Source organism: Lithobates pipiens, unplaced genomic scaffold, assembly GCF_037356315.1.
Source record: "Lithobates pipiens isolate NorthernLeopardFrog02 unplaced genomic scaffold, aLitPip1_a1.2 Scaffold_10, whole genome shotgun sequence".
NCBI classification, from domain to species: Eukaryota; Metazoa; Chordata; class Amphibia; order Anura; family Ranidae; genus Lithobates; species Lithobates pipiens.
In genome coordinates this window covers 55,624,906-55,652,475 of record NW_027507686.1, presented here as the reverse complement: position 1 = coordinate 55,652,475, position 27,570 = coordinate 55,624,906, and the positions used below count along the sequence as shown (strand labels likewise).

Here is a 27,570-nt window from a genome sequence, read left to right as displayed (position 1 = left end):
CCCCTTTAACAAGGGGACCCCCAGATCCCGGCCCCCCCCTGTTTGAAATGGTAAAGGGGTACAAAAGTACCCCTACCATTTTACAAAGAAAGTGTAAAAAATAGTTAAATAAGACAAACACACTTTTGAAAAATTCCTTTATTAAAAATAAAAAAAAATTTAAAAAAAGATTCCAGCGGTGGTAATCCACTCTTGCTATCCAGCGACGGATGATCATCTCTCCGGGTTCCAGCGACGCTGATCTCATCCAGCGCAGCGAATCCATCCACCTTCTGTCTCCACTGAAGAGACACTGCAGAGATTTCGGCGGCCTGACGTTTGTTATATGCGGAGGGCGGGGCCACTCGTCACCTGACCCCGCCCCCTCTGACGCAAGGGGAAACCCCTGCTTCCGCGTGACGTATGGGTGACCCCGCACCCCTCTGATGTAACACAGGCAGGTTTCCATTACATCAGAGGAGTGCGGGGTCACCCATACGTCACGGGGAAGCCCGGGTTTCCCCTTGCGTCAGAGGGGGGCGGGGTCAGGTGATGGGTGACCCCGCCCTCCGCATATAACAAACGTCAGGCCGCCGAAATCTCCGCAGTGTCTCCTCAGTGGAGACAGAAGGTGGATGGATTCGCTGCGCTGGATGAGATCAGCGTCGCTGGAACCCGGAGAGATGATCATCCGTCACTGGATAGCAAGAGTGGATTACCACCGCTGGAATCTTTTTTTTTTTATTTTTTTTTATTTTTAATAAAGGAATTTTTCAAAAGTGTGTTTGTCTTATTTAACTATTTTTTACACTTTCTTTGTAAAATGGTAGGGGTACTTTTGTACCCCCTTACCATTTCAAACAGGGGGGGGGGCCAGGATCTGGGGGTCCCCTTGTTAAAGGGGGCTTCCAGATTCTGATAAGCCCCCCGCCCGCAGACCCTCACAACCACCGGCCAGGGTTGTGAGGATGAGGCCCTTGTCCTCATCAACATGGGGACAAGGTGCTTTGAGGGGTCACAGACCCCCAAAGCATCCTCCCAATGTTGAGGGCATGTGGCCTGGTACGGTTCAGGAGGGAGGGGGGCCGCTCTCTCGTCCCCCCTCTTTTCCTGCGGCCTGCCAGGTTGCGTGCTCGGATAAAGGGTCTGGTATGGATTTTTAGGGGGACCCCCACGTCATTTTTTTTTTAATTTGACGCGGGGTTCCCCTTAATATCCATACCAGACCTGAAGGGTCTGGTATGGATATTTAGGGGGAACCCCACGCCAAATTTTCTTTAAAATTTGACGCAGGGTTCCCCTTAATATCCATGCCAGACCTGAAGGGCCTGGTAATTGAATTTGGGGGACCCCCACGCTTTTTTTAAAATTTATTTATTTATTTTTTTTATCAATGACTTTCAATGAGTATTCTCTGTATTACGGAGCCGACAATTCATAATAGCTACGAGTGATTTTAAAGGACTTTTTTTCCTGCATAAATGACACTTTGTGCAGGGACAGTTCTAAGCACCAGAAACATGCGCCCCTTCACAGGCATACTATAGACACCCCCCCCCCCCCCTACGAAATTTAAAGGAATATTACACTTTTATTGTTTCACTTTATTCATTATTAAAATCACTGCTCCCGAAAAAACTGACGTTTTTAAAACTTTTTTTTGCATTGATACATGTCCCCTGGGGCAGGACCCGGGTCCCCAAACACTTTTTAGGACAGTAACTTGAAAATTAGCCTTTAAAATTAGCACTTTAGATTGTGAACATTGGAGTCCTATAGACTTTAATAGGGTTCTAAAGTTCACACGAAGTATGCTATATACTAGCTCCGTCGAATCTTCTTTATACATTCGACAGACACCATAAGCCTTCAAAGACAGATTCGATCGTAATTCATGTGGATTTTCGGACTAATGCAATTTTTGAACGAAAAACTAAATAAATAAAAACGAATTTCGGGAGTAACTAAATAAATTCATTTTTCGGACGAAAACGAAATTCCGAAACGAAATATTTTACTCTGCATATGTCTAGTGCTTATGATTGTGGCCAAAAAGCTCAATTTTGGTCTCATCACTCCAAATGACTTTGTGCCAGAAGGTTTGAGGCCTGTCTGTGCTGTCTGGCATATTGTAAGCGGGATACTGTGTGGCATTTGCATAGTAATGGCTTTCTTTTGGCGACTCGACCATGTAGCCCATCTTTCTTCACGTGCCACCTTATTGTGCATCTTGAAACAGCCACACCACATGTTTTCAGAGAGTCCTGTATTTCACCTGAAGTTATTTGTGGGTTTTTCTTTGCATCCCGAATAATTTTCCTGGCAGTTGTGGCTGAAATTTTAGTTGGTCTACCTGACCGTGGTTTGCTTTCAACAGAACCCCTCATTTTGCACTTCTTGATTAGAGTTTTAACACTGTTGATTTGCATTCTCCATTCTTTGGATATCTTTTTATTTCCCTTTCCTGTTTTATACAGGTCAACTATCTTTTCCTGCAGGTCCTTTTAATATGCAATAACTTGCATATTAACATAATAAAAAATTAGCACTTTTGATTTCTCCCATAGACTATTAAACTGTGTTCCGTGGCTTTCGAATTTGCTGAAAACATCCCAAATTGTTTGCTATTCGGCTAACAGGAGAACAGCCAATGTTTGAGTCAAACTCATGTTCGACCCAAACATAAAGCCCATACCTACTCGCCGCTAACAATATACACGTGATAATTCTCACTGACTTCCTGGGAACCTCATCAGGTAACTTATGAAAAAGAGCGGCCTCTGGGGATCTACAAATTATTTCATATCTTTAAAGGGTAGCTTCTTAAAGAGCTTTACAAAGAAAATCCAGGAATTACACAGGATAAAACAAGGGAAAAAGTGACAATTACATGAAAGTTTACCTAAGGAAAAACGTTTTTAGATTTAATTTGAATGAGTTTAGAGACGATGACTCTCTGATGTTCTTTGGAAGTGAATTCCAGAGTTTTGGAGCATAGCAGTAGAAGGCTCGGTCTCCCATCAAGTTAAGGTGTGTAGAAGAGCCACACAGAAGACCAGAATTTGAGTTGAGGTCACGGGGGGGGGGGAAGTAGTGTATAAATGTTTAAACAGATAACTGGGTTCCAAGCCATTGAGAGCCTTATAGGTAGGCAGGAGGATTTTAAAGTCTATGCAAAACCTTCCCAGCATGCGTGAACTTTTGTGTACCCGATCTGACTTCCTGACAACAAAGTTTTGTTGGAGCAAAATTTGAGAACCTGCTAGCCAACATTTGTTGGCGGAAAGTCCAACAGCAAATGTTCGATGGAGCATACACATGGTCGGACTTTCAGCCAACAAGCTCACAGCCAATATTTCCCATGGGAAAATCCGATCGTGTGTACGTGGCATAAGAGTAAATTTGTGATTTAACATTAAAATACCCTCTTAACTGTTAATCCTTAATGTATTTTATAACAGTAGATTTAACCTTTAATTCCAAAAACCTCAAGGTCCTACATAGGGATCCTACAGTGCCTAGTTTCTCAGAACCAAAGTTAAATTATTGATATGTAACCTGGACTGTAGCTGATAACTGTTGTGGAACTTCTTCCTTGTTCCTGCTGTATTATCCTTCTGCAAGCAGGGTTAAACTGAATATCTATTATGCAGACATACAGCAACCATCTTTAGGGAGACCCTTTTGTAATGTCCATTTATCCAAACTCTAGTGCAGGGGGGTAATCATCTTGGTTGGGTCTGGTGTGAGCCTAGAGGTAGATGGTGATTGGCCAATGCAAAACAGCAAGTAGACAGTGAACTGTGATGCTGGAATAAGCCTGTGCCACCGGTCTGCAGAATAGAGGAAGGAAGCCACTGTGGGGATCAAGTGCTGCTGCACCCATTTTCCTGAGCTTAGTAGCTGAGACAGAGCACCACAAGGTTGCAGTGAAGGGGGAACAGTGGTGTTAGGCCAGAGTTTGATGAAGAGGACCACTGGCTACTACTGCTGGGTGCTAGCTTGTGAGGATGGACCCTTTTGCAAACCTACATGAAAATGCCTGGATTTCAGAGAGTGCCTACTGTGGTGAGATGCCTCTTGGCCACTGACTTTTCTTGCTTCCTGTGTAATAGTTCTGCCCCAGTGGGGTTGCCTTAATTCCCCCTATATTTGGGAACAATCTAGTACCTCTTTTGTTTACAAAGACTGAAATAGAGAACACTCCCACCAGTTCTAAGGAAGGAAAAGAGGGACTCAGCAGTATTGAAGAGAGAGCGATCAAAGCAGCTTCTATGCTTATCCAACTTGAACTTGACTTTTACTGATTCAGAGCACGTCTGAAGATTTAAAAGAGGGTGCCCTGGGTCTGGTAAAAGATTAAGAGCATACAAGTTAATCTGTTGGCTACTGGAAACTGTTATGCTTTCTTTAAGGGCCCCAACTTTGCCGGACAATGTTTTTTTTTGTTCAGTTCTGTTAATTACTCTTATGCCCCGTACACGCGGTCTGATTTTCTGACGGAAAATGTTTGATGGGAGCTTTTTGCCTGAAATTCCGACTGTGTGTAGGCTCCATCCCACATTTTCCATCAGAATTTCCATCGCGCAAAATTTGAGATCTGGTTCTCAAATTTTACGACAACAAAATCCGTTGTTGGAATTCCAATCGTGTGCACACAATTCCACGCATGCTCGGAATCAAGCAGAAGAGCCGCACTGGCTATTGAACTTAATTTTTCTCTTGGTACGTATTGTACGTCACCGCGTTCTTGATGTTTGCAATTTCTGACCAACTTTGTGTAACCGTGTGTATGCAAGACAAGTTTGAGCCAATATCTGTCAGGAAAAATCCATTGATTTAACCTTAATAAATGTCCCCCTTTGATAGCCAGCAGATAACACTTTGCACTACTGCACTGCTCAATCCTGCCTGTCATCATATTTATGTGCTCACTATGACATCAGTGACAAATTAAGCACATACAGGCTGGAGTCTTCACTGAAGAAAAGAATAAGAAAGAAGACAGATTAATACTGCATCTTTAAGACTCCAGTGTCCCATCAGTTTTAATTGTAACTGTCAGGGCCATTCATACCAGCAAGCTGTGCTGAACCCATGCCCGCTGGTATGTGTTGTAAGACACAGTGCTGATGCGCTGATCCCGGCAAATCACACTGCTTATTTTTCTATTTCCCAGAACTTTATTGAAATGTGACGTTTTAGTAGAGTTTGATTCACGGCGGTAATGTTGCAATGTGTTGGTTCACATTGCAACCCACTGCATGGAAAAAAGTACTACATGTAGTCCTTTGTTTTTTTTAGCACACGCCATAGCAACACTGTGGTGTGAATTAACACCATAGAAAGCAAGGCATTTTGCCTTATCTATGCATTGGGCCTGTGCTGGAAATGCCCCCCCGCATATAGTGTGACCAAGTCCTAATTGTCTAATAATAGAAGAAAATCATAAAATGGTTAATTGAAAAGATAGAAAACAAAATATAATACATAATTTAATACATTTAACTTTTTGTCACCCTATAATGATTTTTTTTTTTTTATAAAACAGCGAATGAAATAACATCTCCTAAAAATGTTTTTGTTTTTATCAAGTTAACTGGCACAATCTGAAGCTGCTAAATTTTCCCTGGGCATCTAGGCATCAATGACCACAATGATCATAAAAGAGTTAAAGAAGAACTCTGGTGCAAGTAAAACCCATTCGAACATTTCTAAAATCAGAGCTCTAAACATAACCTGTATTAACAATTTAATGTCTGCAGCCATAAGTCCTAATAGTTTTTGAAGTGTTTTGGTTTGCTTTCCTTCAAAATGAAGCTTGCTGTTTGTCATAGTAATTGTCTGGTTTCAATCCCGTTTGAACCCTTAGCCTAGTAAAAAAAACAAGAAATTCTGACTTTACAGCTGTATTTACATGATCAGAGACTTCTAAACTAATGAAGCCAGAGACAGCTAGGCAACACCTTCAGGAGGAGGTCAGCACTCATCATGCAATAAAAAACAAGAAAAAAAATGTCCTTGTATTTCCTTCATGACATGCCCTTACGGTCTGGGTTCACATATTGGATGTGCAGTGTGGTATGCAAATTGTTGCACATTACATGGTGTGTTAACAGGTGTTGTGTTAAGGTAGCACATTTTAATGACCTGCTAATGCACAAAAAAGGTACTTTAGGCAATTGAAATTTTTATTAAATGAAGTATGGTACGTTATAATACAGGATCTCTGTGGTGTGTTGGGGATGTACCTTAGCTGTCATTCAAAATGAAATGCACTGCATACACTTTAAAGTGAAATTCCACTCTTGCAGTCAAATTTGAGAAAACCCCACTATATCTTTTTGTGTTCCTATTCACAAAGTTTTTAAAAAAATATTTCTTACCTTTTAGGCCTCTTTCACACTTGTCCAACTTGTCATGCAACTTTCGACATCAGTGGTTCCCCCGTGTTTTTCCAATGATAAACATTCATATATGTGCAACTTAAAGTTGCAGCAACTTCAAAGTAGTTCATGCACTACTTTTCATACGACTTTCATGCAACTTGAGGGCTGTAGACTTCAATGTTAATCCTCAAAAGTTGCTGGAAAGTAGTACCTGAATGTTATACAATGCAACAGTTGTCCATTATCACTGGTCAAAGCCAAATTCATATCCAAGTTGCACCCATTCACAGTTTTGTCAGAGTTGCACCAAAGTTACATCAAAGGTAAACTCCAAAGTTGGCACAACTTTGGAGTCACACAAGTATAAATGGAGCCTGATGTTTCTCAGGAGGAGGTGTCTTGGCCGACTGCAAGGTTTTTTGAAACAATGTTAGATTGAGTCTGCTTCAGGTCTGTCCTCATTAACATGCAATGCAAGAAGCTCAGCCTCTACACCTTTAACCATTTGTTAGGACAGACAGTGTTGAAATCTGCTTACAATTTATAACAAAGGGCAGCACAGTGCCTAAGTCATGGGTGCTCAACCTGTGGCCCTCCAGCTGTTGTGGAACTAAAAGTCCCTTGAGGCATTGCAAGGCTGACTTACAACTATGACTCCCAAAAGCAGAAGCATGATGGACCTTGTAATTCCACAACAACTTGAAGGCCACAGGTTGAGAACCCATGGCCTAAGTGGTTAGCAAATCCCAATCACAGCGCTACCTGCCTGCAGTTTGCATGTTTTATATAATGAAGCAATGCCTGCATAGTACAGACAGGATTAATTAATAATATTATTTACCGTATATTTTATTATATATATATATATATATATATATATATATATATATATATATATATATATATATATATTATTAATAGTATTCACAAGCTTCCTGAAGATGTGCTATGCACAAAATGCATAGGGGCTGGGATGGGGATGTCATATCCAGTCTATTACCTGTCACACATCTGTCCTTTGGAACACACGTTGGCTCGGTGGCCACGAGCAGGGGCACTACTATGCCTTGACGGTTGAGCTGAATATGTGCTGGTGTCTTACAGGTACCCGAGCCACGTGAATAGCCAACTTTGTCTGCACCTTGTTTTAATAAATCTGCTACACTATGATCTATTTCTTGGGTATCTTATTTAATCCATGATTGAATGAGACTTCTCACTCCAGGTTGGGAACTATTAGGATCTCTACGGAGAAGAGCTGATAAGGAGAGGAAAACACAGAGATCTTCCTCATAAGCACAGAGGTGCACACTTCACCTGGGTATGTAGAGAAAATGCCTATTCACCCTAGAAGAAATAGTCACCATATAGGTTTTCAAACGGGCATATTGGATGGGACTATTTTTTGTGATTTGTCATACAATGCAATATTGACTTGTGTTAAGTTGATCCTTTATAGATGTGGTAACAGTTTTTTGTTTTTTTTAGAGAGTAACTAGCGCCTGCTTTTTTCTATATTTTGTACTATTGGTGTTTATACATGTAGCACGCTACTGCCTTGGAAGCTGCTGGGTGTGTTTATACCTTTCTGTTAACTGCTTCCGTTCTTCCACCCCTGCACAAATTACAATCAGCAGACAGTCCATGAACTCTTAATAGAACTTTATTTCCTTAGTTGCAGTATGTTACAAGATTGCTTATGGGACATACAAACTGCCTCTCTCTCTCTGGTTCCTGAGTGTAATTAAAGTTCTTTCCTATAGTAAACTGACCAATGCCCCTCTGAAAGACATCGTGGATATGTGGATGCTGGAAGCCCCAGGCCTCACCTGCCTGCGATCCTCCCGTGTCAGTTCAGGAAAGTCCTGGACAAATAAGCACTGCTGGGTTGCACTCCCATTGCACTCTCCCACCGACAGTCCATGATTGCCACAGAAAGCCGATCCCAGTCTAATGCGTCCTTTTTTGCAGCTACTTCCCACTCCGCATGGTCGGAAACATCCCAGCTTGAGATGCCTGGTCCACTTCTCCCGGTGTTACATGGTGGCTTCATTTCCATTGAACTATCCAGCACTGAGGTCTCTGAACCCTCAGGCCTTCCAGTCCTGTTCCTGCTGTCCAGCGCTGGGGTCTCTGAACCCCCAGACCTTGCGGTTACATGTCTACTCCTTCTCTGGGTCCAACTCCTCCCATTCTCTCAGAGGGCATGTGACCCCCAGCTTATATGCGAGTCCTGCCCCTGCCAATACAAGTTAATGATTTCTCCAGGGCTTTCCATACAAACTGTCTGCACCCCAGTCCCCAGTCCGCCTTCCTTCCAGAACATTTCCAATGGAAGGTAAGGGAGAAATTTCAGGGTCAGAGTGTAGGTGGCCACACCCTCCCCTCTACTCTATCACTCCTTCCGTCAAAACCAAATAACCAGGCCTAAAGAAACGTAAGGCCCTGGCAAATTTACCTAACACTTACCTAGCTAAACCTAATTAGCACCCAGCTAAAGGTGGTGGGCGCTACATACACTTGAAGGGGCAGCTAGTTCTATTAGACTGCATATTTAAAATATTTATAACATCGAAGGAAGTGCATTTACAGTGTTTGTTATAAGAAAAAGGATAAAATTATGGCAAACACAGCTCCAGTCCCCTCATAAACAATGAGAACTACCCAGGATATTTTCCTTGCTCGAGGGTCCAGAATAGAGTGTCCAGAAATGTAAGCGGCATTTTTAAATATTTAATAAATATAATATGTTAAAGTGGAGTTCAACTCCAAAAATTATATTCGCATTTTTCAGCTGCATTAAAAATGATTAATAACATTTGGAAATTTTTTTTTTTTAATCACCTCTTAATGCCTCTTAATGCCTGTTGCTAGGGTGTCTATCGTAATCTGCCTCCTTACTCACCTCGGCTCCTTACGTCACTTCCCTGGGCACCTCTCCCTGCGCCCTCTAGGCAATCATCTGGGACACGTCACAGGTCCCAGATGATTGTGTGGCCAGATTGTGTGGCCAGTCACATACGCACAATGCCGGCACCGCCAAGCAGAGGGGGAGACGAGCGAGGCTTTGATCCCCCGCATCGCTGGACCCTGGGACAGGTATGTTCTCCGATTATTCAAAGATTGCCGCCTCTTGCTGAAGAGATTTTCTGTCTATCACCAGAAGACACCGTACATAAGAGGGACTGACGAGCCTATCCACCAGCTGATCTTCACACTGCCCTCCGCTGTCGGGTCTCCTTGTCTACCTTCAGAAGTGGCTGGCCAGACTTGAAGCATCAGAGATCCATCCGTCCCTGCAGAGGGCTGAATCTGCTTGCGATTGTGACTCCGCTGCAAAGGAGTCCACTCGCACTGGTAAGGACTAGTGATGGACGAACGTTTCGCCCGGCGGTCGTTTCGCGGCGAATTTCCGACTTTCGCCGTCCGCGGGTTCGAACGCCTTTTTCCGTCGTTCGCCCCGGCGGACTTACGTGTTTAATGTATACAAGAACTTTAACCTTTCGTGACACGTTTATCATGTGTTACAGGACAACCAATTGAGACATGACAGCTCATGGACACTTGGACATTCCCCCTAACCTATAAATACACCCGATCCGGTGGCCATTTTACATTCTTTCTTCTGTCACTGTAGGGAAAGGATCCTGTGTGGAGTAGGGACAGAGAAAACGCTAGCTATTTGGTACACAAAAGTTCTTTTCAGGACTGGTATAGGTGTTAGGTCAGCAGCCTGAGTTTCTTTTGTCAGTTTAGATAAAGGGACAGAGCGCTGTATGCTGCTATTTTAGGGACAGCTCAGCCAGATTAGTCTTTCTTCATCATCATCATCATCATCATCATTAGCTGTTACTATCAGGTCCACAAAAGAGCTATTCCAGCTAATCGTTCCAGCCTACTCTTTTTTGCCAATTTGTATAGGGACAGGCAGGAAGCAGTGTGTCAGGCAGTGAGGATAATTTTAAAGACTTGCTGTTACTATTAGTTCCACAAAGGTTCTTTTCAGGACTGGTATCAGTGGTACGGTAATAGGCTTGTACACGTATAATATTCTTTCTTCCAAATATAGAAAGAATATTATACTTGACTGCTGCCCTTCTGCTGCAGTCTGCTAATCATTCACAACTCACTTGTTCCACAAAGCTCTTTATCAGGACTGGTAACTTGGTCTGTCTAGGGTGCTACGGTACATAGGCTTGGGTGCGGTACAGTCTGCTGTTCTGTAAGGACCGCTATCGGTCCACAATACATAGGGTTGCCGTGCACTACTGCTGACCGCTGCCCTATACTGCAGCAGTCCTTCAGCGGTATAGGGACTGACGCACAGTCTGCTAAACACTAATACACAACCTGCTTGGTCCACAAAAGTTCTTATAAGGACTGGTAACTTGGTATAGGGTGCTACGGTACATAGGCCTGAGTGCGTTACAGTCTGCTGTTCTGTAAGGACCGCTATCGGTCCACAATACATAGGGTTGACGTGCACTACTGCTGACCGCTGCCCTATACTGCAGCAGTCCTTCAGCGGTATAGGGACTGACGCACAGTCTGCTAAACACTAACACACAACCTGCTTGGTCCACAAAAGTTTTTATAAGGACTGGTAACTTGGTATAGGGTGCTACGGTACATAGGCCTGAGTGCAGTACAGTCTGCTGTTCTGTAAGGACCGCTATCGGTCCACAATACATAGGGTTGACGTGCACTACTGCTGACCGCTGCCCTATACTGCAGCAGTCCTTCAGCGGTATAGGGACTAAGAGTTTTGTCACAGGGTGATTTAAAAAATGACAGGCAGAGGAAGAGGCAGGCCCTTCCGCAGGGGTGGTAGGGGTAGGGCAGGAGCAACAGCCTTGAGCCAAAGTGGGAAGTTGCAGAAGGTGCGTTCAATTACTTTAAAGGACGCACCAGACTTGGTTGAGTGGCTCACTCAGCCTTATTCTTCTGCACCCTCCTCATCCTCTCGATCTGCACCCTCTTCTTCACTCTCTGCTATGTGCACCCCCAAAGACACTACCACCAACAACACCACCACCACCACATACCTTCCGCTTGAGTGCAAATGGGGGCCTTCATGCTCCAGTGTTTTAATAGGGACCCCCGTATAAAAAGCATGAGGGTCAAGGACCAGTACTGGGTGGCAACGTACTTAGATCCCCGGTACAAACACAAAATGGCGGAAATGTTACCGCCGTCGCAGAGGGCTGTCAGAATGCAGCACTTCCAGGCCTTGCTTCGAGAAATGCTGCATTCTGCTTTTGCGTGCGCTGGCAGAGGAGCAATTCCCACTCCCAGAGAAGGATTTGCGGGTACCAATCCAACAGCGCCTGCAAGAAGAGGCCGGTTTGAAGATGTGTTGGTGACTTCGGATATGAGGTCATTCTTTCAGCCGACCCATCGACAGGTGTCATCCGGATCCAGCATCAGGGAACGCCTAGACCGTCAGGTGTCCGACTACATTGGGTTAACGGCCGATGTGGACGCTCTGAGGAGTGATGAACCCCTAGACTACTGGGTGGGCAGGCTTGACCTCTGGCCAGAGCTTGCCCAATTTGCAATCGAACTGTTGGCTTGCCCCTCATCCAGTGTCCTGTCCGAAAGGACGTTCAGCGCAGCAGGGGGGATTGTGACCGATAAGCGTACTCGCCTAGCTCACGACAGTGTTAACTACCTCACATTTCTAAAAATGAATGAGGCATGGATCTCGGAGGAATTCAACACATGTGATCAGTAGACCATGTATATGTCTATAAACAATTTTTGGAATCAAGCACACAGACCTTCTTAATTCATTTGGCTCACTTCCCTGACCCAAAAAAGCACACCGTACTATATGCCCCTACCCTCCTCTTTGAAGAGGTTGAGCGGTGTCATATTTCTACTGGGGCTGCTTATTATGAGGGGTTCCCACCATCCCTGTGCTGTGCTGACTTCCTCCTGGGTGTTCTTATTATGAGGGGCTCCCACCATCCCTGTGCTGTGCTGACTTCCTCCTGGGGGTTCTTATTATGAGGGGATCACACCATCCCTGTGCTGTGCTGACTTCCTCCTGGGGCTGCTTACGGTGCTGCTGTCAGCGCTGTATGTCACGGAGCTGCTGTCAGCGCTGTATGTCACGGAGCTGCTGTCAGCGCTGTATGTCACGGAGCTGCTGTCAGCGCTGTATGTCACGGAGCTGCTGTCAGCGCTGTATGTCACGGAGCTGCTGTCAGCGCTGTATGTCACGGAGCTGCTGTCAGCGCTGTATGTCACGGTGCTGCTGTCAGCGCTGTATGTCACGGAGCTGCTGTCAGCGCTGTATGTCACGGAGCTGCTGTCAGCGCTGTATGTCACGGAGCTGCTGTCAGCGCTGTATGTCACGGAGCTGCTGTCAGCGCTGTATGTCACGGAGCTGCTGTCAGCGCTGTATGTCACGGAGCTGCTGTCAGCGCTGTATGTCACGGTGCTGCTGTCAGCGCTGTATGTCACGGAGCTGCTGTCAGCGCTGTATGTCACGGAGCTGCTGTCAGTGCTGTATGTCACGGAGCTGCTGTCAGCGCTGTATGTCACGGAGCTGCTGTCAGCGCTGTATGTCACGGAGCTGCTGTCAGCGCTGTATGTCACGGTGCTGCTGTCAGCGCTGTATGTCACGGAGCTGCTGTCAGCGCTGTATGTCACGGAGCTGCTGTCAGCGCTGTATGTCACGGAGCTGCTGTCAGCGCTGTATGTCACGGAGCTGCTGTCAGCGCTGTATGTCACGGAGCTGCTGTCAGCGCTGTATGTCACGGTGCTGATGTCAGTGCTCTGTATTACGGTGCTGCTGTCAGTGCTCTGTATCTCCTGCACCCTCTTGTTTGCCTACCCTGGTCCCTGACCTTCCCTCTCCTCCATTGCCTTCATTAGCTCCATAGTCCTGAATTGTCAGAACAATTTCCCAAATAAAAAAAAAATGCTTGTAGTTATCGATCCCAAATTCACCTCATACATGTATTATGCTATTGTCCAGGTGGTGGGACTACGTGCTACCCCCTAATAATTACCCCGTGGCCGCAAATTCGACCTAAAGGTTTGCGAAATTCGCCTCCCATTGAAGTCAATGGAGCCCGCGGCGAACGGTCGTTTTCGCGAACGTTTGTGTCCGTTCGCGTTTCGCGTTCGCGAAACGTCCCGTCGGAAGTTCGTCCATCACTAGTAAGGACCCTCACTTACAGATTTATTTCTTCAAAGAGCTGCAAGTTGATGGGCATCTGTATTTTCTTTCGAATTGGACTGAAGTGTTTTTAAAAAATTTTTTTTTATATTTAATGTCTTTTCACAATTGTTTTGCTCACTGAATTATATACGGACACTTTTTTGATTCATTTCAATTGGGACATTTTAAAATGTATACACTGTATCATTTGACTATATGAAATGTATCTTTTGTAGCACAGCAATTTATTTTTATTTTTAATTTACTTTTACCATAGTGATATTTTGATGGTGTTTCCTGCAGCTCTTTATTATTATTTTTTGTTTAGTTTGCTCTTATCTAGTGCAGTATTTCTCTGTTTTGATTATTAAAAGTTAGCAACTGCAGTATTTGTAGCTGCTGACTTTTAATAATTTTTTTTTAAGCAGAACTCCACTTTAAGTCATGCTATGTGAATGGGGACAAGTAACAAATATAAAGTCAGATTTAACACCCAATTTACCACAAAAGTGAAAAAAACACTTTAAAGCCCCATACACACTATCAGACTTTCTGCTGATTTTTTCCTTCAGATTTACCAAAACCATATAATATGAGGTCAAACCTTAGGAGTTTCAATTTGTATGCAATCAGGCAGGGCCCTTCTACTATATGGTTTTGGTAAATCTGAAGGAAAAAAATCAGCAGAAAGTCTGATAGTGTGTATGGGGCTTAAGAAAGCCGATTTTACAGAAAGATCTAAGACCAACCCTGCCCAGGAGGATGACACATTACAATAAAATCAAGTCATTTGCACTCTTCTCATTCTTTTCACAAGGTCCAGTACAACACAGTGTACACTCCTTTGTTTTCTACTATGAATCACAGGCTGCAAAACAAATAAAAAATCACTGCTTTAAAGTGCTGTTTTCAGCAAAATCTATCTTACTACAAAGGACACACAGCGTAGAAAAAGCCTGCATTGCATAATTCTACCCTACATTATCCTGCACAATATAGCTGTACAATGACCCATGAAGATAACACACATTTCTTCATATACACAATACTGTTGTGTTGTCCCTGTTGTGCACATCTGAAATACAATGAAGTGGGTAATGTCAGGCTCAGGATATCTAGTTATTGCTGATCACTTTTTTATAAGAAATTATATTTCATGCTAATTTACAAATGAGCCATGAGTAGTGATGGGCAATTATCTAATGCAGCCATTCTCAACCAGGGTTCCTTGGAACCCCGGGGTTCCTCCAGAGGTTGCTAAGGGTTCCTTAAGCTGTGGCTTATGAACCACCCATTTGATGATGCCTGCAGAGTTGAAGGTTCAGCACCACTTAGCAAAGCCAGCAGCATGACACCAAATATTAATTTTAGCTGTCTTTAAGGGTGGCATTCCTCAGCATTAGGACCATGTGCACATCTACACTAGCATGTGCACATGCAGTGTAAGCATTCATGTTCTACACATGCTCATTTGTGTGAGCATGCTTGTTTAATGGACCTTGGCACCCAGTACCCTATTTAAAACCTTACAGGACTCAGGTTTATTGATGAGTAGTTGTCAGCTCCTTCTGCTTGTGACCTGATTCTGTGTTCATCCGTGTCTTGACCTGGCTTGCCGTTCCTGCTTGTTCCTGAACTTCTGTTGCTGACCCAACCCTGCTAGCTGCCTGCTGTTCTGGAACTTGCTTGTCTTGCACTGACCTTGGTCTGGCTCTGACTCTGCTCCTGGTTCCTGACCCCTGCTGCCTGGTTGTTGCTGACCACTGCCCATCCGACTACGCATCCGAGATCCAGAATCTGCCTGCTGCCAGCTAGTCTGCTTCAGCTATCATGTTATCATGTCAATTATCATGATTTTCTGAACCAGATCTCCTAACGGCCCCAGTGCCACTCTGTGCCCTGTTATACTCTGTCATCATCCCCAGGGGAAACAGGACAAGAGGCAGCTCTCTCATTAACTTGGACGTGACAATAGGAGTATTTCGTGTGGTACCATTAAAGTCCTAATAGTTCTGTCTCGAGGGATTTCATTACAATGTTCAATATTGAAGGATGTGGTACCTATAGAAAAATATGTAAGATATGTTATTATTCCTTTCTTTCTTTTTGGTCTTTACTGTCATATCTTTCACATGCCGCTCCAGGAAAGATCAGGCTTCACATTCCATAATCACAACTTAGGTGGTGGCTTGGCTCATCTTCACCAAAGCAATCAATTGTACCAGCAACAGGAATGGCACACACTGAGATGCAAAATAATATTCTCCCTTCATAAAAAAGAGTCCACAGGAACAAGTTTTATTCTGACATGTTTTGTGCTAGGCACAGTGCCTACTAAAAGAATCTCGCTGGCTATTTTAATAAAGGAAGAATATTATTTTGTATCTTGTTGAGTGGTATTTCTGTTGCTGGTACAGTTGATTGGTAAGGGACAGATTGGTCTTAGCTAAGGAAGGTGCAGCACACAAAGTGTGCCCCGGTGATTAGTGGCCATGGTGAAGGCTACTCTGTAGAACTATCAACTGTGACAATAATGTCACTGATCTTAGCATAAAGTATACCTAAATCAAAAATAGGCTGTAGTAGCAATAATAATAACCATAATAATATGTTATATTATGACAAAAAAAAGAAAATTTCTTGCACACAAATACTCTTGTTTAAACTCTAGTTTCTTGAAACATTTTTGTAGATACAAACTTCAGCTGGTTTACAATGAGGAGAAACTCTAGGATTTTTTACTCCACTAGGTATACAGGGTAAATTCAGCCTATAGCAGACGTTAAGAGGGCAACAAATCTACACTACTAAAACAGCCAAACAAATGATTCTTACTGCACAGAAGAGGATCTTTATCTAATGAAGACAATGATTCGGAGGTCTGACGTGAGTCCTTCTATACAGGAAACAGCACATTTTCCTTAAAGTTGAATTCTGGTAATAAAAAAAATGTAAACTGCTCCCACCCCCTTTTAACACCTGTACTAACTAACCCATAGAAGAAAAATACCTACCTATTCTAAGGCTGCTCTGGTCTGATTATGTGATCTGCTCCCCTCCATCAGCTAGCAGCGGCTTCAGGGGAGAGGAGGGAGCGCGGAAAACGATTGGTCCATAGTAAGCCTATAAACAGAACAAAAGGGCACAAAGGCCTAGTGCATTACCAACAACATTTTTATTTAAAAGTTAAAACCAATAAGTGCACACTCACAATAGCCATAGGCTAGAACAGCGATGTACATAAACCCAGGTGGCAAGGTCAATAAGACATGCCAGCTGATGCATTTGAAGGGACAAGCTTTGCTCTGAAAAAGAGGGCTTGTCCCTTGAAACGCATCAGCAAACGCTGGCAAGTCTCATTGATGTCAGGGTCATGCGAGTTCCAGCTTCAAAAGGATCACTTTGCCACCAGGGTTTATGTACAGTACTGTTCAAAAGTTTTAAGCAGGTGTAAAGAAATACTGAAACATAAGAATGCTTTCAAAAATATATATTTTAATTGTTTATTTTTACCAATTTACAAAATACAAAGTGAGCGAAAAGAAGAAATATCTAAATCAAACCAATATTTGGTGTAACTCCCCCTTGGCTTCAAACCAGCATTAATTCTTACACTTGCACACTTTGTACACTTGCACAAAGTCAGGGATTTTGTAGGATGGCAGGTGCATGGTTAACCAACTATACCAAGCAGGTCCTAATGATCATCAATTTCAGGTTGAAACACAGGCATTAACTGAAACAGAAACAGCTGTGTAGGAGGTTTACAACTGAGTGAGGAACAGCCACACTCTGCTAGTAAGGTGAGGTTGTAGAAGATTCATGATTCAAGTTTCATGTAACAGGTCATACACCACGGCAAGAGTGAGCACAGCAATAAACACAAAGTAGTTATACTCCATCCTTAAAGTCTCTCCCAGGCAAAGATTTCAAAGCAGGGGTTTAAAGATGTGCTGTTCAAGCTATTTTGAAGAAGCACAAAGAAATGGGCAATGTTAAGAACCGTAGAGACAATGGTCAGCCAAGGAAACTTAATACAACATATGAAAGACACATCATGCTTACTTCCCTTGGACATCAGATGTCCAGCAGTGCCATCAGCACAGAACTGGAGGAAACCATTAGGACTCAGGTACACCCATCTACTGTCTGGATAAGTCTGGCCAGAAGTGGTCTTCATGTTATAATTGCGGCCAAAAATCCATGCCTCCGTCGTGAAAACAAAGGCTAAGCAGCTCAACTAAGTTTGAAAACATATGAACTGGGGTGCAGAAAATGGCAGCAGGTGCTCTGAACTGATGGGTAAAAATATTTCAAATATTTGGCTGTAGCAGGAGGCAGTTTGTTCACTGATGGGCTGGAGAGTGGTACAATGAGTGTCTGCAGGCACTCAGTGACAGCAACAGTAAAGCATGGTGGAGGTTTGGGGCTGCATTTGTTGAAATGGAGTTGCCGATTTGGTCAGGAATCAGGATCAATAGTATCCTCAATGAACATAAATACAGGCAGATACTTATCCATCACTCCATACCATCAGGGAGGCATGTGATTGCTCCAGATTTATTCTGTAGCAGGACAATGACCCCAACCATACAGCCAATGTCATTAGGAACTATCTTCAGCATAAAGAAGAATAGGGAGTCCCGGAAGTAATGGTTTGGCCCCCATAGCGCCCTGATCTCAACATTACCTGAAGAGAAAGAAGGATCTAAGCCTACCTCCACAGAATATCTGTGGTTAGTTCTCCAGGATGTTTGGAACAACCTGCATGCTGAGTTCCTTCAAAAACTGTGTGCAAGGATACCTAGAAAAATGTATGCTGTTTCGGAGGCAAAGGGTGGTCACATATTGGGCCAAATATTGATTTGATTTGGGTTTCTCTTCTATTCATGTATTTTCCAATTTGTTAATTGATAAAAATAAAATTTCTATTTCTTAAGCATTCCTAATTTACAGCATTTAGAACTGTTTTAGCCTATGGCTATTTTGAGTATGTACTTTAAGTTAAAGATTTTAAGTTTAAGTCTGCATTCACACCTGGGTTTTTGCATTCACACCACGTTTTTAGGTGCCATTAAAATAAATGACATCTGAAATTCATATTGTGTGATTTGTCATTTTAGCAGAGAACGTTTTGAAATCACAAGCAGAATCTCTATAATTCTGTTTAAAAACCCTCAGGTGTGAATATAGCCTCAAATAAAAATTCTGTTGCTGATACAATAAGCCTTTGTGCCATTTTGTTTTTTGTTTATGTCAATTCAAGATTCTCTGGTCTGAAGAGGGGAGCATTGGAGCAGCTTAGCTGTCCTGTAGGGGCGCCGACACAAGAATGGTCACCTATCACAGTCCTTTAGGTTCTCAGTAAACTTTTAGTGCTATGGTGTCAAGTGTATATGCTTTCTTGCATAGTAAGCCTATGTGGGACATAGCGTTTTGGAAAACTGCCTATGGAATTGCTCCAGAGATGACTTATCCCCACTCCAAACAGTGAAAGAGTTGTCTATGAAACAACCCTGAAGCAGGCAATTTATTTCTCTTCTTCCCATGTCATAAATGCATTTGCATAAACGGAGCTGCATTCTAACCCATTGCAGCTCCTCATAGTGGTAAATAGTAATCCCGTTTAAAAAAAAAAAAAAAAAGAATTTTTACAAAGTGATCATTGAAAGATGCAAAATAAATTGTGTTTGTACTTCTCCGACCAACAACATTTTAGATGCCTCGAACCCTAATCCACGATCAGTACACATATAGTATTCAAACTTAAAATATCCCAGGTGACAAAAAACATTTCTTCTGGGATAGCACAATTCCTAATCTCCCCCAAAAGGCAACCAGCATTTTTAAATATGAGTGTGTCTCACTAATTAGGGGGGTCATTATTCTGTCAAAATTTAGCTAAAGGGGACAAAGTAACATCCATTTTTGCAACTATTGGTCTGCCTGGTGGGCAATTGGGATTCTGATCCCAATTCCATGCCTCCAAAATGTGTCATTTCCATGGCAATCCAAGAATCTCCCTTAGTTGCACACTGCTTCATGCAACTTCATAGTGGGGATGTGGATCCTGATTGCAGACCTCCGGAAATTATTTACAGCGCTTCACTTTTTCCACATTTTGTTATCTTACAGCCTTATTCCAAAATAGATTCAATTCATTATTTTGCTCAAAATTATACGAACAATATCCCATAATGACAATGTGAAAGAAGTTTGTTTGAAATCTTTGTAAATTTCTTAAAAATAAAAACCGAAAAATATCACATGTACGTAAGTATTCACAGCCTTTGCTCAATACTTTTTTGAAGCACCTTTGGCACCAATCACAAGTCTTTTTGAGTATGATGCTACAAGCTTAGCACGCCTCTTTTTGGGCAGTTTCTCCCATTCTTCTTTGCAGGACATCTCAAGCCAGGGGCGGACTGACAACTCATGGGGCCCCCGGGCAATAGAAGATTATGGGGGCCCCAGGCAATCAGGGATTATGGGGTCACACAGTACACACACAGTATACAATCACACAGTTTACACAGACATGTTTTTATTGGCTGAGGAGGTACGGGAGAGGTGGGGCAGCTATAATCTCTGGATTTTTTGACCAAAAGGATGTCGGTAAGGGACATTTCAGAGACAGATGTAAAAAAAAAAATACTATCCCTGGTTTTATTGAGGCTGGCAACCCTGATGGGGCCCCCTAGTGGCATGGGGCCCTCGGGCAGTGCCCGAGTGGCCCAGTGGTCAGTCCGCCCCTGTCTCAAGCTCAATCAGGTTGGATGGGAAGCATTGGTGCACAGCCATTTTCAGATCTCTCCAGAGATGTTCAATCGGGTTCTGGCTGGACCACTCAAGGGCATTTACAGAGTTCTCTGATAGCCACACCTTTATTATCTTGGCTGTGTGCTTAGGGTCGTTGTCCTGTTGGAAGATGAACTTTCACCCCAGTCTGAGGTCCAGAGCGCCCTACAGCAGGTTTTCATCGAGGATGTCTCTGTACATTGCTGCATTCATCTTTCCCTCAATCCTGACTAGTCTACCAGTTCCTGCTGCTGAATAATATTCCCACAGCATAATGCTGTCACCACCATTATTCCCTGTAGGGGTGGTATTGGCCAGGTGATGAGCAGTGCCTGGCTTCCTCCAGATATGACGCTTGCCATTTAGGCCAAAGAGTTCAATCTTTGTTTCATCAGACCAGAGAATTTTGTTTCTCATGGTCTGAAAGTCCTTCAGATGCCTTTTGGCAAACTCCTGGCGAGCTGTCTTGCCTTTTACTGAGGGGTGGCTTCCATCTGGCCACTCTACCATACAGGCCTGATTGGTGGCATGCTGCAGAAATGGTTGTTCTTATGGAAGGTTCTCCTCTCACTACATAGAAACACTGAAGCTCTGTCAAAGTGACCATTGGGTTCCTGGTCACATCATTGACTAAGGCCCTTCTTCCCTGATCAAATGGTCCTGGTGGTTCCACACGTCTTCCATTTATGGATGATGGAGGCCACTCTGCTCATTGGGACCTTAAATGCTTCAGAAATGTTTTCTATACCCTTCCTCTGTGTCTCCATACAATCCTGTCTCAGAGGTCTACAGACAATTCCTTTGACTGTTAACTGTGGGATCCTATATAGACAGGTGTGTGCCTTTCCAAATCATGTCAAATCAACTGAATTTACCACATATGCACTCCAATCAAGTTGTAGAAACATCTCAAGGATGATCAGTGGAAACGGGATGCACCTGAGCTCAATTTTGAGTGTGATGGCAAAGGCTGTGAATACTTATGTACATGTGATTTTTTTTTCAGTTTTTTTTATTTTTTATAAATTTGCAAAGATTTCAAACAAACTTCTTTCATGTTGTCAATATGGGGTATTGTTTTTAGAATTTTGAGGGAAATAATGATAGTAATCCATTTTGGAATAAGGCTGTAACATAACAAAATGCAGAAAAAAGTGAAGCGCTGTGAGTACTTTCTGGATGCACTGTAGATTGCTGTCAAGACCTTTTCTGATCAATCAAAGGAAGTGCTGCTGTGATTCTGGATCATTAGAGGTCATACTAACAGTCCTAGCCTTTTTTGACTGATAACACGGGAGCACAGGAATGGAATTATTTCTGAGCATTGTTTTTTGTTAATTGGGATTCTTATGTCACTTTGGGAGTACATACATCACGGGAGTAACAAGGTATTCTTTTTTTCAAATAATGTCTCTCTAATTTGTGAGACACACTTATATTTGAAAGATACTGATCACTTTTTGTGGAATGTTAGGGATTGTTTTATGTCAGAAACAATGAGTTTCGTTACCTGGGATGTTTCAAGTTTAAGGAGCTGCGATGGGTTCAAATGTGGCTCCCCCTTATGCAAACGCTTTTATGACATGGGTGGAGGAGGAATTTATTTAAGCTCAACAGTTGTTTCAGAAACATTGCCTGCTGTGGGGTTTCTTCATAGGCGAAGTGTTCGCCATTTGGTGTGAAGGTGCCTCATCTCTGGAATAATTCCATAGTGAGATAAGTGTGATGGTAGAAAATTGTAAATGTAATATGAAACCTAGTGAACAACAGATTCAGTTTCTGGACACGTCAGTTAACATTGGCAATGATAAATTAGAAAAAAACTTTTGCATTACAAAAGCCACCTTCCACCTAATGCTTTTAAAAAAAAATCAGTTTCTGGACACGTCAGTTAACATTGGCAATGATAAATTAGAAAAAAACTTTTGCATTACAAAAGCCACCTTCCACCTAATGCTTTTAAAAAAAATCCCTAGGGCCCAATTTAATTGACTTACTAGATTAGTGAGTTAACCAAAGGCAAGGGGGGAAAGATTAGAGGAGATGAAAAGGAAACTTTGTGAGAAGAGTTATCCAGTTGAAATATTAGAATGAGTATTAGAATGAGAGAAAAATCAGATTGAGAAGTATGAAGGGACATAATATTAGAAAGCAGGAGTAACAGGAGCAGGAGGACAACAGTACATATACCTTCTTTTGTGTCTCAATATAATTACTGGTATATTTTGGGAGAAAACTATCCGACTATAGTAGAATTTAAAAAGAGACCTATACAGTTGTTTAGGAGGGATCGCACAGTATACAACCAGTTATTAAAATTTGATAATGTACCCTCCATTCAAGGGATTTCCACCTTTTGGGTCCAGCACAGATGTGTTAATTTCTGTGTTTGAATCGTATGTAGTGATGTAAGGGGAGGGTTTTAATCACCCCCAAAAGGGATCTGGAATAGCCATTAGATAGTATAAAACATGTCAGTAAACATATGGAATATATATTATTCAGTGTCAGTGTGTGGACATAAATATGCGATCAGGGGCTTTATTTCATCAATATTGGCCATATGATCTCACAGTTAAAGTATATATCTATCAATCATATCCCCACGTTAATGAGAGATGGAGACTGAGACTTGGTATTAAAGAGGAGAGAAGTGAAATGGATACATGATTTAAACACCTTACAACCATAGGACCAAATATGAATTGTGATGTACATTTATTTTTATGATTATTTTTGTAATTTAATTTTCTTATAAATTGTTAAATATTGTGAATACGGATGTAATTGGTATCATATTCGATGTCAAAATTTTAACATGGAGATTGTTCTTCCACATCTTCTCTGTAACAGATGACTGACTTTTGTGGGAAAAAGTAGCAAGTGAAAAAAAAATATATAACATATACAATTGCTACACAGGTCATATTGTAATTCAATGTTATTATAAATGGTTTCTGTTAAAATGCAATGCAATATGGCTACCTGGAAGCATTCTGTACACAGACATTGTATGGAAGGCCCTTAGAAATGTAATTTCCTGCTTGTCTGATTGGCTTACTTACCAAGTTAGAATTTGGTCATCCCGTGCAACAAACATGTTATATTTGTTGAGATACTCCTAAAGGGAAATCAAATCTAAAGGGATTCAGACCCTATCACTTTCCTCATTAGAACCCTGCAAGTGCATCTGCAGATTGATAGTATAAAAAGTCACTTCCATTCACATTCACATGGACACAGACAAACAAAGAGCTACTTCTTCAGAAGAACAAAAGAAGTTAGGAATCTGCAGCAAAGTTTGTTAAACTCCTTGCAATGTATATACTGTAGATCACCCAAAGGGGAATGTTTTTTTTTTCTCAACAAAAGTGGAATAACCCTTTGAATAATGGGTGTGCAGTACCCCATTGTTTGAGCATATGCTAATGCTCTTGGCAGTGGCCAATGGTTGCATGGGAGAACAAATATGTAATGATTTTGCTATGCGTTTCTCTTTGTAATGTATGCTAGTCCCTGAAAGCTTGAAATACATTGTTACAGTGTTGTTCCTCTTGGGCTGCAAAAAGTGTTTTTTTATTACATAGCAAGTGCTTCTTTTTTGCACATGGGGATGCAGAACCTAGATTACATATCAACCTCATGGCTGCCTAGATTCAGGACCCAAGTACCCCCAAGCAGGTGAGTCATCCTTACATTGCTGCAGACTGCATCCACCACCACCAAACACCACTGTAGAGGGAGCTTTTTAATGGGGAGCATAAAAGACATCCACCCCTGGTCACCATAGTAAAGAGAGCATAAAAAGACTGTCTTGGATTGCCAGCAAAAATGTAGTGTGCCAAGTCTGGTAAAGTGGTATTGAGCAACAGGGGACTTAATGAATTTATGGGGCCCCATTATTAGATTATCGTATATACTCGAGTATAAGCCGAGATTTTCAGCCTCTTTTTTGAGGCTGAAAGTGCCCCCCTCGGCTTATACTCGAGTCATCGCCGTCTGACTGCTCGATACGCTGATCGAGCAGTCAGACGGCGGACATACTACAATTTGAAAGCCGCGCCTCCTTCTCCGCCTCCGCCTGTGATAGGCGGAACACTGAATTTCCCAGCAGCCTGTGTTCCGCCTATCACGGACATCGTCTCATCCTCGTCCGTAGTACGAGGATGAGACGATATCGGTGATAGGCGGAACACAGGCTGCTGGGAAATTCAGTGTTCCGCCTATCACAGGCGGAGGCGGAGGCGGGGCTTTTGAATTTTAGAATGGCCGCCGAGGCGATCCTGGCAAGGCACGGGACGGAGGCAAGGCAAGGCAAGGCACGGCACGGGACGGGACGGGACGGAGGCAAGGCACGACACGACACGGGACGGAGGCAAGGAGGCAAGGCACGGCACGGGACGGAGGCAAGGAGGCAAGGCACGGCACGGGACGGAGGCAAGGAGGCAAGGCACGGGACGGAGGCTCGGGACACAGGTAGGCTGGACACACACACACACACACACACACACACACACACACACGGACACACACACATGGACACACACACACAGGGATGGATGGATGGAGACACACACACACAGGGATGGATGGATGGATGGAGACACACACACACAGGGATGGATGGATGGATGGAGACACACACACACAGGGATGGATGGATGGAGACACACACACACAGGGATGGATGGATGGATGGACACACACAGGGATGGATGGATGGACACACACACACACAGGGATGGATGGATGGATGGACACACACACACACAGGGATGGACGGACACACAGGGACGGACACACACACAGGGATGGACAGGCATGTCTCACCCTCGGCTTATACACGAGTCAATAAGTTTGCCAGTTTTTTGGGGGGTAAATTGGGGGCCTCGGCTTATATTCGGGTCGGCCTATACTCGAGTATATACGGTACATCTCTGTTATTAATGGTTTTCTTACCTTTCTCTTGATGTGCTCTAATAGATGTTCATGTCCTTGCAAGAAGTACAGATGCTGAAATTCTGTGTCATCTCTCTCTGGCTTTACTAGTCCACCTTGCTCGATGTTCACCACCTTTCTGAAGCCATCTACAAAAAATAAAGAAAAACCACTGTCCTAAAATGTAATCATGTATGTTTTTGGTGAATTAACTTATTGACTAAAATAAAAAGTTCCCAAATTCCCAGTAATTCAAAGGCCATTGCCTGATGGTTGGAGTTTATGGACTTGTGTCTTTTTTCAACCTCACCTACTATGTAACTATGTAAATATAACAGCCAAATTAGTTATTAGCGTTTTTAATGAAACCGCAGACTCCCTCCTCAGTAATCTCAAAAATAAAAAGTAGTAGAGGAGAAGAGGTTTATATAGTAGAGGAAATAATAGAAAGATTTTATGAATAATACGTTACAATGTATACATCAACCTTGATGTGTGCAGAGGAAGACGTTGACAAATATCTCAATGATTTGGAGTTTCCTGAACTTATGGAAGAGCCGATATTAATGTTGGAAGAAGAGATTGCTGAGGAGGAAGTGAGAGAGGCTATCTCACAGATGGCAACTGGGAAATCTCCTGGTCCAGTTGGTATACCCTAAGCCCCCATACACACGGTCGGAGAATCCGTCGGAATGTGTCCTATTGGACCGTGTTGTCGGATAATCCAACTGTGTGTGGTATGCATCGGACTGTTTCCATCGGAATATCCATCGGACCAAATTTTCAAACTTGCTGGAAATATTTTCCGACAAACTGGTCTGATAGGACATACTCCGATCATGTGTAGAGAATTCCAATCGGACAAAGTGCCACGCATGCTCAGATCAAATTCCTACATCAAAGCTATTGGCTACTAGCCTGAACGTAGTCCCATCGTAACGAAATTACATCATCACGTTCTGAAAGAACGGATTTTTCGACAACTTTGTCCGACCGTGTGTATGCAACAGTTTCGGACAAGATCCGACAGACAAAATCCGACGGACAAAATCCGACGGATTTGGTTGTCGAAATGTCCGACCGTGTGTACAAGGGCTTAGAGGTATATTTAAGATATATAGATATTACAGCACCAGTCTTATGTAGTAGGGTGTATACAGAGGCCTTTGTGCGTGGAGTATTACCAATCTCTACGTATGAGGCTACAGTAGTATTAATACTGAAACTGGATAAAGATCTGAGTGAGTGTGCCTCTTATAGACCAATCTCGCTATTAAATATAAATTATAAGATCCTAGCCAAAATTCTTGCAAAAAGGTTAAATATGGTCATTAACTCTATTATCCATAATGATCAAACAGGATTTATTCTAGGGAAATCAACATCAATTGATATAAGAAGAATGCAAATACTAACATAGTTAAAAGAGCATATTCCAAATATATCTGCATTGGCTTCCTTGGATACGGCTAGAGCATTTGACTCTATAGAGTGGCCATTTTTAATGCCCCTTACACACGATCGGACTTTCCGACAACAAAACCATGTAATTTTGTTTGAAGGATGTTGGCTCCAACTTGTCTTGCATACACACGGTCACACAAATGTTGGGCAACAATTACGAATGTGCGGATGTGGCACATAAAGCCAAGAAAAAGGAAAAAAATGATCAGCCAAGAAAAAGGAAGTTCAATAGCCAGTGCGGCTCCTTCTGCTTGATTCCGTGCATGCGGGAGCTTTTGTGCATCGGACTTGTGTACACACGATCGGAAATTCCAAAAACAACGTTTTGTTGGAGAAAAATTTGAGGACCTGATAGGCCAACATTTGTTGGCGGAAAGTCTACCAACAAATGTTCAATGGGGCATACACATGGTCGGACTTTCAGCCACCAAGCTCACATCCAACATTTGTTGTCGGAAAATCTGATCATGTGAACGGGGCATTAGAGTAACAATGAAAAGGTTTTGGATATGGAGAAAGATTTATAAAATAGCTGGGTAAATTATATAAACAGCCATGGTGAAATTTTCTGGTGAATGGTATGCTATCACACCCTGTAAAGCTGTATAGAGGGACTAGACAAGAATGTCCCCTATCTCCATAACTGTTTGCAATAACGATAGAAACGTTAGCGTTAAGATTCAGGCAGTCAAAGAAATACAAGGGAATTAATTACTCTAGAGGAAAAAACTGAGTGTATTGGATTGTGTGCAGACTACATCATATTATATATGTCAGATGTTCATAGTACCGTATTTTTCGGACTATAAGGCGCACGTAAAAGCCTAAATT

General features: G+C 42.7%; 1 protein-coding gene across 1 annotated transcript in view; it reads right to left on the bottom strand.

The window, feature by feature from the left end:
- Positions 1 to 27,570, bottom strand: part of HSF4 (heat shock transcription factor 4) — a 136,676-nt gene that overhangs the window by 79,117 nt on the left and 29,989 nt on the right. The window contains exon 3 of the mRNA XM_077455267.1: positions 25,297 to 25,424. Within this exon, the coding sequence (XP_077311393.1) occupies positions 25,297 to 25,424 (128 nt within the window). The remainder of the gene's footprint in view (positions 1 to 25,296; positions 25,425 to 27,570) is intronic.